The sequence below is a fragment of the Phyllostomus hastatus genome, unplaced genomic scaffold, assembly GCF_019186645.2.
Source record: "Phyllostomus hastatus isolate PE091 unplaced genomic scaffold, TTU_PhHast_1.1 phas_contig_86, whole genome shotgun sequence".
Classification (NCBI taxonomy): Eukaryota; Metazoa; Chordata; class Mammalia; order Chiroptera; family Phyllostomidae; genus Phyllostomus; species Phyllostomus hastatus.
Genome location: NW_025333977.1, coordinates 53,041,324 through 53,058,877, shown reverse-complemented (window position 1 = coordinate 53,058,877; position 17,554 = coordinate 53,041,324). Strand labels below are relative to the sequence as shown.

Sequence of the window (17,554 nt, the reverse complement as noted above, 5' to 3'; positions counted from 1 at the left end):
ATCTGTTACTTGCATGTGAAGCACTATGAGCCTTAGCTATTAGTCCCATAATTAATCAATTTTAAGATGCACATTGTTCATATTTTAACATCTCTGAAATTAGAAATCCTTTTCAATAGATGGCATATCACAGTTGATTTGCCATTTTTTCCTTCTCAACAATGAGCACAGGTAGGGTAGAATCTCACACACAATTCTACCTTGGATTTAGTGACATATGATATTATTATACAATAAAAAATGATTAGACTAAGCTGATCTGTTATTTCTCTCTTTATGAAATACAATACCTTTCATCCAGGCACTCACGTTATAAACCTTGATATTACTCTTAACCTCTCTTTTCCCATACACCCTGACCTACAATTAATTTCCAACTAAAAAATAAAGCTTTTCATTGCACTGCCACTTACATTATTAGGCATGATTTTGTATTCACAGGAAATATCCCAATATAATTCCCTAACTACCTTTTTAAACAACTCCCTACTATGTATGCCTACTCACAAACTTTCTCTACTCCAAGCTACCCTGTAGATAAATATGAAGATGAACTTTCTAAACATAAAAACAAAGATACTTGCCTATTCAATGTGATTCTGTGAATTCTTATTTCATAGCATGCTCAGCATAAACAAATTACTTGGCACTAAAGGCTTTCATAATAAAGCCTGAACTAACTCTGCTGGCCTGAAGGGCCCCCACCGCGCTGAAGGCAAACTGAACCGCTAACTGATGGCCTACATGTCTACAACCACTGATGTTTCCTCGCGCTTCCACCCCTTGAAATAGTCTTCTCTGCAGTTTCACTCACGGGGATTCTATTTTCCTTTCTGAATCCATCTCCAGTGTCACATGAAACTACAGGTGCTTTTGCTTTCTAAAACCCCAAAGAGTCTTATACATCATACTTTTAATGTAGTTTGCTTTATTTAATAATTAATGGTATATGTATCTCATACCCTCTACTAAAATATGTAAGAACAAACTCATTTTTAAAAAATTTGTTGCAAAATCAACACATAGAAATGTTCAGTAAATATGTATAATTATTTTTGAAGTAATCATTGAAATATATTTCATTAGTCTACATTGGAGATTTTTATTATTCATTTGAGAGAACTGACATCTTGCTACAAATTATGTAATAATTGGAGGGTTGAAAAGCTATTATAGTAACTTTTGTGATTGTTATAGTCTTGCTCATAAGAATGATTGGCAACATTTCTACACTGACATCTTGTCAGAGGTCTATCTTATCGATCTACACAATGATTCACCTTCTCAGAAGGGACTCCTAGTACTGTCCTTTAATTTTGGGGTAAAGGTTCCCTGTCCCCAGCAGCAATCCCCCAATTTCTAAATACGTCCTTTTAAAACAAAGTTCCAATGAACGAATTTCATGTAATGACTCAGGTAATTTCACCAATACTTGATTCTACTGTGTGGAGTGCATTCTTATAATACTTTGAAGTATTTGTTCTCCTTTTATCATCTTTGACAATTGCATCTCCTTCACATATTAACTGAGATATAACCCTCATCCATGATGTCATTGTTATACCGAATCTCAAGTTACTCCCTGTTTTCTTTTCCTTTCTTTTTCAATTCACACCAGTTGAGTCAAATAGCTGGGTTGAGCAGCAACTTTTCCAGAGAAACCATTATAAAAAATAACAATAATAATAACAATAATAATACTACCACATTGGTAGTAAATATGAAGCTTGGAACTCAGTCCTGTCTACCAATTCATAACTGTCCATAGAACTGTTGGTATCAAGAAAATAAAAAAAAAATAACACTCTCAGTAAATTTAACTCTGCCAATATAAAAAAAAAGATGAATTGAATTATCATGCCTAAAAAAATGCATAGTTCTAGATTTATACACTCGCACTATTATATTCTCTCAGCAAGCATTTCTTTAGCTTTTGATGTGTTTCCAGTGACTTTATTTTTATTTCTAGATTCACTGTTAAAAAGAAAAACACATGAGTATATTAAGTTAAAATATTCTGTAAGGATAAAGATAGACTTGTTTTAAAAATTATTTTAATGGACAGTGGAAAATAATACTAATCCTATTTTTTATCCTATTTATTTATCCTATTTTTTTAAAACATGCAAACTTATTTATATTTGATATAAAAATTTATACACGACTGAATAGTATTATGATGATGAACACTTTAGAATCTTTAATATGCACATTATACAGCTGCATTTTGTGAGTGTCTGACAGAAATATCTCAGAAACCTTCAGAGCTGTCCTTTCCTACCTTCAGGTCCAAGCAGGGACTGGAGAAGAGCAGCCCCTCCCCTACCCCTAGCAACATAGGTGGTGTTTAAACACATGGACCAGGGAATCAGACTTTGCCACACTTCCTCTCTTCATCTCTTATTTTTCTCATTTATAATACAAGAATAATAGTAGTGCTTACATCACAGCATTGTCCTAAGGACAAATATATTAATGTAAAATGCCTAGAACATTTTCTGGTATATAGCAAGTGCTATGGAAGTATAATTTACTACCATTATATTTATAGAAAAGGCAAATGCAATAGAAACAGCTCTTTTGAATTGGTACTAGACTGTTGCAATAAAAACCTAAATAAACATTCAGGGTCAAAAATTTTTCTGAATAAAAAAATATGCCTGTATATATCTGACAAACTATATGGAAAACATAAAAAGTAATTGTCATTAGTAATGGGCTTATGTGTAATTCTGCTTTTCCTTTTTAGGCCTATCCACTTGCTGTTTTTATTCTTACTCCTGTAAAAATGTATTATCATACTTTGTAACTTAAGTTGTTACAATTCTTAGAATAGTACCATCTCATAATTAAAAGGGTCCACAGAAAACATCCAATCCAACTCACACATTATGCAGATATGGACTCTGCCACTGAAACACGTAAATTATTTAAAATAACACAGTGAATTTCAGCAGAGCTGGGATAAGAATGCTGATCTCCTCAATTCTAGTTTATCTTGCAGCCCCACATTATAATTCAACTTAATGAGAATAACAGCAACAACAAAACTGATCAGAAATATATCTTAAGGTTGATTAAAAATTATCTAACTGCATCTAACCACAAATTGTCTTGTGAAGGCAAGGATTTGGGTTAATATAGTCAATTAAATAATTTTTTCCTTTTTACATTTGTTTGCAGTCAAAGTTAAAAACCCAGGTATGAGAGCTGTCTTCAATGGTAAATATCCAGTATATCCACCTGTGGGCTAGGGAGTAACATGCAGACTATCTCCTTGTAAGCCTTTGGATTGTCCTACAGTTTGGGGTAAGAGGTAAAATGTTGCCCTAGTCCCGACCTCAGCCTAGCTGAATGCTCTAACATGTAACATGCCCTGGTCCCAACCTCTAACATGTAACCTGTCATGCTGTGATGGAAGAAGCACATCTGCTGTGGCTCCTATGTGGGACAACACCCACATGCCAATGACAGGTGGCACTCAGGCAGATCCTTGTGCTCTGCAAACTGGCACCTGATCTTGGCTTTGCTCTCACACAACTCAAGAGCTGCCAGTTAATGGACAGCAAAGCATCTTTGACTTCAATCATTTCATATTCCAAGTGTGTCTCAGCTTGTTAGTTGACCACTGGCCAGAGCCCAAATTGGATGCCAGTTCCTGCATTGTTCCTGAGCTGAGATTCTCAACAGATGGGCCAATGTAGTCACAGGACAAGGCAACGTGCACTCCCCACGGTAGGTGGCAATTATTTTTGTGTTAACAGCAACTATTAGCACCTATTTGATGAAAACACAGAAAAAGTGCCATTTTGGCATCCCTCTAAAAGTTGCTAATTAATCCTGTTTGTAAACAAAATCTATATCTCCAGCCTCCAAGGCAGTAACTTTGACCTGATGATCCAACTTTAGATTTTCAAAATGTCAAGACATTTTATGTATGGCTTATGAAATTGGTCTAAAGATTACTCTTAACAGTAATGCTATAATAGTATTCCTATAAAGTAATTCATAGTGTAGTGTTTCTTCCTGATGATCTGAAATTTTATCCAAAATATAAACTTTGTATGTGGCTCAAGCCCATAAATAATAATTGCATATTTAGGAAGCCCATTAGTTTCAAATACAGATTTCATACTGGACAGATTCTATCAAGTCCTGGCCCTAAAATCTATTAATATGTGTCTTTGGAAACTGCTTTAAGCTTCTGTTACCATATTCCTTAAATGAAACTAATATGATGCTGGAACACTATTCTTTAAAATAATGAAATTAATGTCTGCAGGAAGCATTTAGAAGTGTTCATGGCAAACAGTAAATCCTCCAAAAGCATGTACCTTTTATCATTACATAATCTTCCTATAAAAGTAGTGATTTTCTTATTACCAGCAGACAAACAATACAGTGTAAGTGTGAAATTTGAAAGTCCCAACCTAGATGTTTTATTGCACTGGGGCTAGAATACAATATTTGGATCATGTACAATCCCCCAGAGGTAGAAAAATTGGTGGCAACTCCCAGGCTTGGCAAACTGGCAGTACAATTTATAAATGAATCTAAGTCATTTAAAAGCAAAATATATTATTTATTAAATCAATAATATTATATCTATTTCTTTAGAAATCAATTAGCCAAAAAAAAAGAGTATCCATAAAATTGTATAGTCTATATTTTCAGCCTTAGGTATGTTTTTTCTTGTAGTTACTTGTATTACTAGTAAATGCCACCAGTCAGTTAAATCTGTAATCCTGGAACAGAACACCTGTTCTGTGCATCCACTACATAGTGTTTACAGTGCTTGGAATTAGTTATATCATTTTAATAACACTTTGAGTTAGAATGGATGGCATAGTTATTCACCCCGTACAAATGAGTCAAAGCACAGGTTAATCATCAGTCCTGTCTTGTTGCTGGTCCATATCAACAGGATGTAAAATACAAAGAGCATAAATAGCTTCTTCAAGGTCACACTCCCAGCTACTGGTAGAGGAATCTGTCAAACATCATTTCCAGAACATGGGAGTGTAACTAAAAGGATAAATAATCAAAAAATGTCAAAACAACCCTAATGTCTAACATTTCTGACAACAGCCCAAATATTCTTTCTGCTAGTGGCTGCTTTATATAGAAACCTCATGGTAACTGTCAATGTAGTACTATTTTTTTTCAGACAGAAATGGCTAAGACATCTGTATAGCTGAAAAATCATGGAATATTCATTTACACTTTTCTTTATATTTGTGAATCTTAGTGACTGGTCCACTCTCCAGGTGTCACATACGATGTTGTATATATATTGCTTTTCTCCTGCTCTCAAATTTCCCCTGCTTTTTCAAAAGCCATTTTAATTGACCAATCTTGACCAGTCAACCTAATCAGCATGGTTATTTATCAGGAGTCCAAATTACCACATGTCCTTGAAGCCCACACTGTACGTGAAGAAGGCCCATCTCCTCAGCAGGGTGACGGGGTGCTGTTCAGCATGTCTGCGTCCCAGAAGCACATGCTCTAAACAATGGAGCCTCCAATCAATTAACACAAGAACATTTTCCAGGGCTAAGTGGACAGGGCCATTTAGTGTAAAAAGGGGAATTATAAGTGGTTCTATTCAGTTCCTTTTCTTAAGGAATCATGTATTTAGCTGAATCTCACATTTATGAAACTAAGAACTCTAAAATGTCTCTCTTAAAATAGATTTGCACTTTCGAAAAAGGAATTTATCAGTGGGTTCAGGAAAATTGATAGAATTTTATACTATATATCTTGAAACTCTTATTCCTTAGTCTCTTTTCTATTTTTATGAAATATTCATGAATTATATTCACTATGGATAAGCCATCAACTGCATTTAGAGTTTAAAGGCATATATAGGAATGTAAATGGCATATTGTATTTCCTTTCTTCTCTGACAAGCTATTATGAATATTCCTTTCTGTACTTAGATCCTTATTAAGGAAGTTAGTGTCACTTTAGAGTTAGTTTAGAAATTAAATAAAAAATAAAATAAGAAATACATAGAGCTAACTAATCATAATGTACCAATAATTACATGATTGATGGACTATGTTAAATCTCCTGTTTACAGACTTCTAAAAAACTGCTAATAATTAGGGAAAATGCAAACTGCACTAACCAGCATAGATAAGAAACTGCAATTATATTAATCACTCTACTTCTTACAGAAATTCTGAGAAGGGATATTGTTCTTTTCCATCCTAATAAGCAACAGAAAAGAATACTGTAGTATTGTTATATTTCAATTTTATTTTATTTATTTGGTTGTAAATTTATTATATTCTGTTTCTTTTATATTAATGTAATATAATATTTTCATAGCACTGCAGTATATAAGTATAAATATGGATTTTTTAAAATTTTGGTATAGTGATAATATAAAAGATCCCTGTGTTATCCTGGGACATGGACTAAGGTGGCAGGTATATCGAGTCAGTTATTATAAATGCTGGCAACTTCTATCAGATGAAACATTTTCTGAAAAGGTATGTTGAAGGCACTTCATCATAAAAGTTTAATTATATTAATTAGCAAAAACCTCTTGGTTTGCTTGAGAAAGAAAACTGGTACCCAAGGAAGAAACAAGGATTACCTCAGTTTTGATTTTCTTAAATGTATTGAGTATGTAAATATTTGCCTACATCATCCAATCGGGTTAACATATAACAACAGCATATTTACTATTTACTTTGTTTAAAATGACTTTTTTCACAGACTGGCAATGGACTTTACAAACAGTAATGAATGTAAGTAAATGCAAAAGTGTACCTTCTATAATTTAAACTATGGTTTAAGAAAAAAATACATACTTCTAAAAAATATAGTCATCATGAACTCTAAAAGGTAATTCTCCTTATCTCCTCATTTTGTTCCCCCTACTCACATTAAAAAAATATTTTGTGATTTATTTTTAGAGAGAGGGCAAAGAAGGGAGGAAAAAGGAAACATCAATGTGTGGTTGCCTCTTGTGAGTCCCTTAATGGGGACCTGGCCTGCAAGCTAGGCATGTGTCCTAACTGGGAATCAAACCAGAGACCTTTGATTCACAGGCTAGCACTCAATCCACTGAGCCACACTAGCCATGGCATATTTTCATATTGGTGTATAAAATCCTTTTCACCAAGATAAGCCAGTGTTTATTTACTTGAGCACATATATAGTATGATCCTCTGGAAAAAAAGATAATTGATACTTGACATGGTCTTGAAGAATGGGAAATAAAATTCTGAAATCTTCAACTGGGAAGTAATAGTATCTTATAAGTTTCTGCAAGCAGTTAATATTTCAATGGTAGTATATAAGAAATGAAGTCTCCTTGCTGTTTTATCCCTTTGCCATATGGAAAATATCCAAATATATAATAAATTTTCCTGGTTGGTCAACAGAATTATTGTTAGTCTTGAAAACTAATACTTTCCTCATCTCTCTGAAACATTCATCTAATCAAAAAATGTATTGCCTTAACCAGTGTGGCTCAGCTGGTTGAAGCATCATCTCAAAAGGTTGAGGGTTCGATTCCCAGTGAGGGCACATGCGTATGTGGCAGGTGTGATGTCCAGTCCGGGGGCATATGGTTGGGAATCAATTGATGTCTCTCACATCATTGTATTTTTCTCTCCCTTTCTCTCCCTCGAAAAAGCAGTGAAAAAAACGTCCTCAGGCATGGATAAGAAAATATTTTTCAAATGCCCTTAATACTACTCAGCAAAGGTATGTTGTTTCATTGATTTCATTAAAGATGGTTACTGAGAAAGGGTAGGAGCTTAAGGCTAAATCAAAGAAAGAGGCATATGGGTATTACTTAAAAAATATATTTTTATGGGAAAGGAAAAAAAATACTCCCTTAATTCATCTCTGGTTACTGAAAGGTTGGCACAGATAACTTCTGTGTTGAAGGTTTAAATAGCTATCACAGCGTTTCATACATTTAAACTTGAATTGAAAAGCTTTCTTGTCTCCAAAAGAAAAATAGTCATATATTACTTACATAGTAATTACAGGCTATGCAGCTGCCCTACAAAGCTTTACTATAAATGTGTTAAGAGTGAACCACTACACAAACCTCATTCAAATTACATTAAATGTGAAGCCAAAGAAATGCCATCCTCCACACCACTCCTCACAATTGCTCACACAAGAACAATGGCCATCTCCCTGGTCTGAGACCTAAAATAATGTAATAGAATCGATGTTGTTTATTTAGGCTATGGTTGGTTAAAAGTCATTTCTGTTATTCCTCACTGAGTAAAGAGGTCTCTTTCCCCCTCACTATGCATAAGTGAAGATTATGCTAATGCACCCAAATGTAAGAATGAATAAGCTTCTTTAAAAATACCATTTAAAGATTGAGAATTCAAGAAAAAGTACATGCCATCTATCATGATAAAAATACTGACCTCAATTTCTATATTTCACTGATCCTTGCTTTAAGCCTTTCTAACATACAATTTAAAGCTTACACAGCATTTCCATTTGGTTATTACTTTAAAAATATTTAGCTGGTCACACAAAGCACTGCAGTACTCCCATACCAGGAACGGAAGAATCAGGAGCCTGAACATATAAAAATGTTCTAAGAAAGGTTAGCAGGGCTAAGATTTCTTAGTTTCAACCTTATCTTTGGAGGACTGTATTTCACACATTCTAGACACGGAGTTTTAATGCCTTTGTTTGATTTGTATGTATTATTTGAACCTTATAGCAAATGGACTTGTCAAGATTTGGAGAATATTACAGCAACTAAAGTTGTCAGGTTTATGACCTAACACCTAGAGCAGTGATTTTCAACTTTTTTTCCCATCTCATGGAATACATCAACTAAATATTAAAATTCTGTGGTATACCAAACAACATTTTTTGCCAATGTGTCAAAAAACAGGTATAATTTTGATTCACTCACACTGGACAGCTATTGTTGTACTGGCTGTTGTCATTTTTTTACTTGATACTCTCAGGGAAAAGAGGTCAGTGCTCTTGGTCACACCGTCAGGTACCACATGTTTTAAAACTTGTTGCAGCACACTGGTCGAAAATCACTGACTTAGAGCAATATAGGAACAAATCAAACTATGTTTAAGTTTTAGTTTAGCTTAATTCAAAGACACAGGCCCTTTAAAATGCAATATACTCTTATACTTCTTGTTTTTGAAGTCTTTGTCAACTGGATAGTGTTTAAGCATTAAAAACTGCAAGATCACCATGTAGATATCATGTAACCCTCAATGTCATGTAACCCTTGATATCAAGGGATAAAAAAGGCATTCTCTGGGGCTCTCATCCTAAAATCCCACAAACTCAGTCTAGTCATGACAAAACACTAGGCAAACCCCATTTTAGGGATACCTGGCCAGTAGGCTTGATGACTGCCAAGGTCATAATGACAAGGAAATACTGAAAACCTGTCCTAGGCCAGAGAGGACTGGGAAAACATGCCAACTAAATGTAGTACCTTATGATATTCAACTAATTAAATACCCTTGACAGAATCCTGGAGAAGAAATAAGACATTAATGAAAAAAATGGTGAAATCAAAATAATATAAAAATACATATTATATATTAGCATTTGTTCACTAGGAATGAGAAGAGTTTCATAGCAATGAAAAATGTTAACAATAGGGAAGAATAGGTATAGGGTATATAGGAATTATCTGTATTATCTTTGTAACTTTTCTACAAATCCAGAGTTATTCCAAAGTGAGGGGATTTTTGTTGATGTCTGGTTGGTTGTTTTTAACAAGGCTATTTACTCCCAGTAATTGAAAATTGACCTATATTTACACCAGGCTAAATTTTGTTATATAATTAGTCTCTTAATTCTAAATCTTAGAAGATATCATCCTTTAAAAATTATGTATTATGTGCTTTCAAATATCAGGAAAAGTACTGATTATACAGAGAGGATGAATACTAAGAACTCAACTCCATAAATTCTTATTACTTGAAATTTTTTTATTTACTGATGAGAGAGAGAAAGAGTGAGAGAGACAGAAATTTATTGTTCCACTATTGTGTATTCATTGCTTGATTCTTATATGTGTCCTGATCAGGGATCAAACCTGCAACCCTGGCACATTGGGATGATGCTCCAGCCAACTGAACTACCCTGCCAGGGCTCACTACTTACTACTTTTTAACCTGCTTCTCCACTGAGAAGGCACGAGGAGCCTCACATTCATAAACTTCTCCCAATAACCATCCTTTAAAATTAGATGTTTGACAGTGAAGTGACAAAAGAAACACAGAGGCAACTTGCCCCACTAGTTAGGCTGAATAATTAACTGAATTCAAATTTTCACTTATCTTCCTATAGTTTGCAAAAAAACCTCTAACTTACTACTTAACATGTTTGGTCAATTTGAAGCTGGTGCTGCTGATTGTATTTGTTTAGAGGGTATAGTATCATAGACCTAAGGATATATAAAACTGAGATACTGAAATGAAGTTATAAATCCAGGAATTGATAGCAGTGCCAGTGAAAGCACATAAAAGGCAAATGACTTCTCTGAAAGCATGTTTATTTTCAGTCGGTTGAATGAAAACTAATTTCTTTTTTTATGAACAAAATAGAAAAAAGCAGAAAGTGAAATTTTATGATTGTAGTACATGTGATGGCTATAGTTTCAGAACCTAGGCCTCAGAGGAAGGCAAAACAAATCTTAAAACTAGACTTGCTCATTATATAGAAAAAGCAAACACTTGATTATTTATTTGATCATAAAGGGCAAGGTCTTGGAAAAATTTAGACAAAAATTTTAAATTCATTTTTATCAATGATGATGAGCATTTTTGGACTTACCCTAGAGAGCTGATAGACTGGTTTTGGGGGCCTGGTGAAAGAACAAGAGAAAAGAGATAGAGGACAGATTCTCCATGAAGATATGGCAGGTGAAGAAGTGACGCAGAAAGTCCCTCAGTGAGAAATTCCCTATGAGGAGAGTGATGTTAACTCAGCTACTTGCTGCTTTTCAGGACTGTGTTGAACAAGATCTCTCCCTTACTCTAGACCCTCTAGTCAGCTGCCACCAGCAGGCTTGCATTAGGGATTCTCAGGGCAGTGAGGGAAGGCACACACTGCCCAGTGTGGGCTGAGGCATCATGGCAACAGAGCAGTAGTTGCAGGAGGCAATTGGAATGGGTAGGCAAGTACTGGGCAGCAATAGAATGACAGACCCCGTAAGGGATCATGCAAAAGAATGCGAGTGAGGAATGTTGAGAGTCAGGGATACTCGATGAAATGGAGGATCAGGTATTTATGGGAAAATTCAGTTAAAGAGTGACATCAGGACCTGGAAGACTTCAGCATATAAAATAGCAACTATGTGGCTCACATGCAAAAATCACATATGTGAAAATTATACACCAAGATCTAAGAGTGTTTGTGGTGCAGTTGGGGCTATTTTTTCTTTCCTGATTATTCAGTGATTATCTAACAAATCTCCAGTTATGGGATGGTCTTACCTTCCTCTGGGCAAGTCTGCATCATCCTTCTTCCACCGCACAGTTGGTTGAGGGTCTCCCTGGACTTGACAACGAAATTCTACAGCTTCTTCCTCCAGCACCACCTGGTTAATTGGCCTCCTGAGAAATGTGGGTCGTTCTTAAGAGAAAAAAAAGTAAAATAAAATAAATATCATGCATATTTTAAGTACAACATGGAAAAAGCATAGGAAAATTGTGGTTTACTTTTGGTACATAGGTACTTAACTCTGTATCTCAGCTATATCTTGAAAAGAACTTATAAATACAATGTAATTAAATTCAATAAATATTATGAAACACAGAAATAGCTATGGCATGTATGTAAAACTATATAAACTTTTGGGAAAAATAATAAATTGATTCTTCAGTGCATTATTAAGCTAAATCATGTAGACCCTATCATAAAAAATCTAAACATTGAATTCCACAGCAATGAGGAAAGATGTAAAAATGGTTATTTTAATCTATTACAATGGTTCAAAATGGAAAAGCTAGAAGCTGAAACTAATGAAAAATATCAAAAAGGAAACACATTAATATTCCATTAGGAATGCTAGAGAAAACAAAAAGAGTTGTGTTTTTGCAGATAAGCATTATTTAAATTTCCCCAGGTAGGCTATCATTTAAAAAGGACCCAATACTTCCATGAATGTTCTCATTTCATGTATGGAAAGCTGTCTATGAGATTTCTGTTTTTTTTTTAATTAAAAAAAAACCTGTCAAACTGATTCATTTCTTAAATAAAAAAGCATTCATTTTTAATTATTTTAAACTTACTGTCATATATACTTTTCCAAGGTCACTTCCAATGATCTTCTCCTAAGTGTTCCCAATGTTTGCCATTTTTTTCTTTACTTAACCTTTATGTTTATTTCTCTTGTATTCTGCTTCAGTGTTTCTGTCCTTTATCCCTTTGTTGTTAATTTGTACCTAGCATTATTAATCTGCATTCTAGCACTGCTCTATAGAAAGCTAGGAAAAAATATCTGCCCATAAGAATCTTAACATATAGAGAAATACAAAACAAAAAGTAGTTTTACATTTCTCTGAATACTTCAATTCTTTGTCTAATTTCTTTCCTTTTAGATAATTGTCAAATTATGATCATGTAAATTACCATCAATAAAACAACACACAACATGTGTTGCCAAGGATGTGGAGAAAGGGGAAGCATTCTGCACTCTTGGTGGGAATGCAGACTGGTGCAGATGCTGTGGAAAGCAGTATGGAGATATCCACCAAAATTAAAAATCTTCCTTTTGACCTAGCAATCTCACTGCTGGGAACATATGCAAAGGAACCCAAAAACACTAATTCAAAAGAATATAAGCACCTCTGTGTTCACTGCAGCATTATTTACAATCTCTAAGATATCAAAGCAGCCAAAGTGCCCATCAGTAGATGAGTGGATAAAACAACTATGTGACATTCACACAATGGAATACTATTTGGCCATAAAAAGAAGAAAATTTTACCCTTCTTAATACTATGGATGGATCTGGAGAACATCATGCTAAGTGAAAGAAGCCAGTCAGAGAAAGGCAAATGCCACATGATTTCACATGTGGAATCTAATGAACAAACTGAACTAACAAGCAAAACAGAGACAGATTCATAGATGGAGAACAGGTGACAGCTAGTTGGTGGGAGGGGTGGAGAGGGAGGTTAGAGGGTGGAGGGATTGAGCAAAAAGGAAAAAGGACTCATGGACATGGACAACAGCATAGTGATTGCTGCGGGTGGGAGTGGGTATAATGGGACTATGTAAGTAATGGAAAAAATACAAGAAAGATTAAATTTTAAAAAGTAAAGAATCTCACCTTATAAGAGAAATATAAAACAAAAGGTAGTTTCATATTTCTCTAAACACTTAAATTCCTTGTCTAATTTCTTCCCTTTTGATAACTGTCAAATTATGATAGTTTAAATTACCATTTAAATTTTGTTAGCACGTCTGCAAATCATAAAAAATCCCAAAATGGTGCCAGTTATTGAAGTAGAAAGAAAAGTCAAAGGAAAGAAAGGTGAAACCCATAGGACTTGACCAGTTTATCTGGCTCTATTTAGACATTTAGGAATTTAGTTTCAAACACAATTTAAGAATGTGAATATAGTGCCATAAAAACTGAAACATATTTAATGAGAAAACTTCAAAGAAAATAAATCATTACAAATAATGTATGTTAAGAATGTAGAGTGAAAATGTATGACTTTATTGACTAAAGATCCATATTTATAAAACAAATGTATAAATTAGAAGCTGGCATTTTATTGCAATAAAGCCAACCATCATTGGTAGTCAGAAGGAAGGCAATCATATCTCTCTATGATGAAGGTGACAATTGAGATGAAAATTTTCTTTTTTTTTTAAATATAATTTAACAATTCTTTTTTTTTTTCATTTTTTTAAGATTTTATTTATTTATTTATTTTTAGAGAGGCGGGGGAGAGAGAGAGAGAGAGAGAGAGAGAGAGAGAGAGAGAGAGAGAAACATCAATGTGCAGTTGCTGGGGGTTATGGCCTGCAACCCGGGCATGTACCCTGGCTGGGAATCGAACCTGGGACACTTTGATTCCCAGCCTGCACTCAATCCACTGAGCTATGCCAGCCAGGGTGAAAATTTTCTTTAAAACACAGACATACATATGCTCCAGGAGCTGTATTTAATATCCCAACCACAGTCATAAAACAAGGCAAATAAGATTTTTTTATCATGAAGAGTGTTCTAATGCAAAATTTAGAACTAATCCACAAAAATGTGGGAATAGGAACAGAGGACTTGTGGGCATGGACGTGGGGTGGGGATTGACTGTGGGAGCAGGGTGGGGGGGATCGGCAGGGGAGAGCAATGGGGAAAAAGGTGTGACAACTTTAACTGAACAACAATAAAAATTTGCTACTACTAATTTTAGGTAGGAGAATAAATTAGCAGCTAAGTGTGCTCCCTTCACAACAGAAAAAATCTGCATGTTGGATAGAAGGATTTAGTGTTTTCCTTTTGAACTCTGGACACTATGTGCTCCAAACAACTATTTTCATGCTGGCGTAGTTGATACTGAGTGATTGTTTTTGGCAGCAAATAGGCAATAGGATCAATATCTCCTATGAGTGCTAGGAATGTTATTAACAAAAATGAATAATTAGTTTAGATCACAAAGTTGACTTTCTCTTTGCCATCCTTTGGAGATGTTCATTCAATCTAACAGCTGCAATAGCCCAATGTTAAAAAAGAGCTAAGCCACTTGTGATATCACTCGAGATTGACAAATAATCTGGGGATATTTAACTACAAGCTGGCCTAGGACAGATGAATGAGCTGAGAGGAAGTCTTTCCCTTATCTACTCATTTGTGCAGATCATGTTAATACAGCTGCTCCTAGGCCAGGCTTTAAGTCTGGTAGCTGGTGAAAAACCAGCAGCATGGTCTCATCAAAAAGGCAGTAGGAGATAAAGCTGGTCAAGACCATGAAGAATCTTGTATGCCATGTCAAGAAAAAATGAGTTCTGCCCTGAAGCTGATGGAGAGTTGTTGAAGAATTTTAGGTAAGACAGCAACATTTTGAATAAGGCTATGATAAAAAAGGTCATTTTGGCAGATCTGTGAAAGATGAATTAGAAGAGGAAATATAAAACAGTGAATTGGGTCACACTATCACTGTAAGAAATTATTTCAGCTTAGAATGTGGTTCTGGGGATATGGAAAAGGGAACAGAATAAAGAGATATCAGAACTGGGTGATTAATCAGAAGGAGATGCTGAAGAGAAAAAGTCTAAAAAGATACTCAAGTTTCCATGTAGAAAACTGGAAGAACTGTTGGGGATAGATGGGGTACGTGTATGCATGTATGTGCGCATGTGTATCCTTTTACTATAGAAATGGTAGCTGTGACAACCTGAACCCTTTATGCTTAAGCCATCATTATTCAGGATTTTGTTACCTGAAGTCAAATGCATTCTCAGATAAAAAGATATAGAAGATGTCTTACATAAAAGAGAGGAAAAGAAAAATAAAAATGTTTACTTTTGTAGGTATAGAAAAGCTCTTACATTAAATATTCAAAATGAAGAAGGAATCAAAAGAAACTTCCTAAGCATGATGAAGATACTCTATCAGAAGTTAAATGTAAAATTGTTTTAAAAGTAAAACTCTAAAGTCAAACCAGGAACAAGTTAAAATCAGGAACAAGATGGACATGCTGACATTAGTAATCAATTAAGACATAGAAGAAAACTGTGTGTATTAGAGAAGAACCAAAATAATTATTACTTGCAGACACTGCAAATACAGAAGAATAACTTTGATAATTGTTAAATGTAACAAAAAATAAGAACCACATAAAGATCATCATAACAGTATTGGAAAATGGAAAGTTTTAGGATAAATTGGGGCAAATTCATACACTGAAAAAATAGTAGTAAATCATTGTAATATTGAAGCTATCTATCTCTTTACGTAACAGAAAATTTTCATGCCATGATGCTGACTTTAAAATAAATTGCAGGATGGTATGTGAGACTGGTTCCATTAAATCATACATGAATATTTTCAGGCAAAGATTTCATATGCTTCCTTAAACATGATATTAGTTACAAAATGGTAACATAGAGTATGATTGATCTGAAGGGCAAACTTCATGTTAGACTTGTCAAAAACCTAAAGTTGACTCTTTCTCTGGAGAAAATGATCAGGATTCCTGAGTTTTTTTTTACATACATGGAATAATACTTTCATACATGTTCCAAGCCACACTGTTTTCAATGGAGACATGTGGAAGCACCTGACTTATAAATTTGAGAAGAAGCAAGATACAGGATCTCCTGTTGCTGCTCTGATGAATTCAGTGGGAGTGGAGGATATCCAGATGAACCTTCTCTATTCCCTTCTGCCCTCAAGCAAAGTCTAGTTGGCTAGCAACTGGATAACCACAGGAGAGTATGTGACGTAGAATTTTTGGAAGCCCAACATTGGCTCATGATGGAAATGTAGTTCAATTGATAAAAAACTGGACAATACAAAGAATAAGCCAGATAAAAGTCATTTGCATACTCATGATACATTCAGAGGGGTTTTATTCCTGAATATCTTCAGCATGCCTTCCAACAAAGTATCATTAAAATTTACTAATACATTGCAGTTTAGCACAACTTTTAAAGTATTATTCCAAGAATTTCCATAGCACTCATTAAAACAATTATCTCTAAATCATATTATTCATTATTACAATTGCTTTCTGATAATTATACTACATCCATGTTCTACTTTGAAATTTTAACTACCTATAAAAACTGTATGTTAAAAAGTCTAATTTGGTCTATTATTTATTTAAATGGAAATACTTTTTTCTAAAAACTGTTTTTCAGTTTCTTTGACTTGACTTTTATTTCTTGACAATTTGAGAATCAGAAACATGAATAGTAAAGATTAAAAAAGTTGTACAGGCAGAAATGTAGTTTAAATGTTTTGCTTTTGCTCTGGGTACTATTATCATAAGCTGACTGCAAAGCCATGTCATTTTAGACACATATAAAAATTGGAAAGCAGTGTCTTGGAGGTAACTGCCTGTGGCAAAATCATTTCCAAAGATACACAAATTTAGAAGGATTAGAAAGTTAATAAGAGAATCATTCAGGAAGCTGTTAATACTCAATATCCATTAATACCCATGGAGTTTCATCCCAAGGAACTCTGAACAATTAAAATAAATATATATGAAACATCTTGAACTACTGAATAATGAACAAACCATTTTAAGGCATGTCAAAATAAGGTCACTGATTTTTCCATGTTATGTCCGATCACATATTGAAAAACAGCAAGAAATCTCAAGGGCTGTTAGCTGACTGTTTATCAATTAGATTAGTGTCCCTTTGAATGGCCAGACCCCTAATTATATGGAGTGATCAGAGGCAATGTCTTTGCCAATGCAATTAACATTTTTTTAAAAAGTGAGATTAACTGGCTTTGAATCACCTGCATAACTTGCTTACAAGGTTAATCTCTCTTGGGACAGCAGTGTTGTTCACAGTGTGGTACTGTGTAAAGTACAGCTCTCAAAAAGTC

The 17,554-nt window shown here is 34.4% G+C and overlaps 1 protein-coding gene across 13 annotated transcripts in view; it reads right to left on the bottom strand.

Annotated features, from left to right (window-relative positions):
* The window catches only part of ROBO2 (roundabout guidance receptor 2), a 1,629,349-nt gene that overhangs the window by 140,262 nt on the left and 1,471,533 nt on the right, over nucleotides 1–17,554 (bottom strand). For all 13 annotated transcript variants that reach the window (XM_045851089.1, XM_045851086.1, XM_045851087.1 and 10 more), the window contains one exon: nucleotides 11,472–11,610. In XM_045851089.1, coding sequence (XP_045707045.1) covers nucleotides 11,472–11,610 — 139 coding nt within the window. The remainder of the gene's footprint in view (nucleotides 1–11,471; nucleotides 11,611–17,554) is intronic.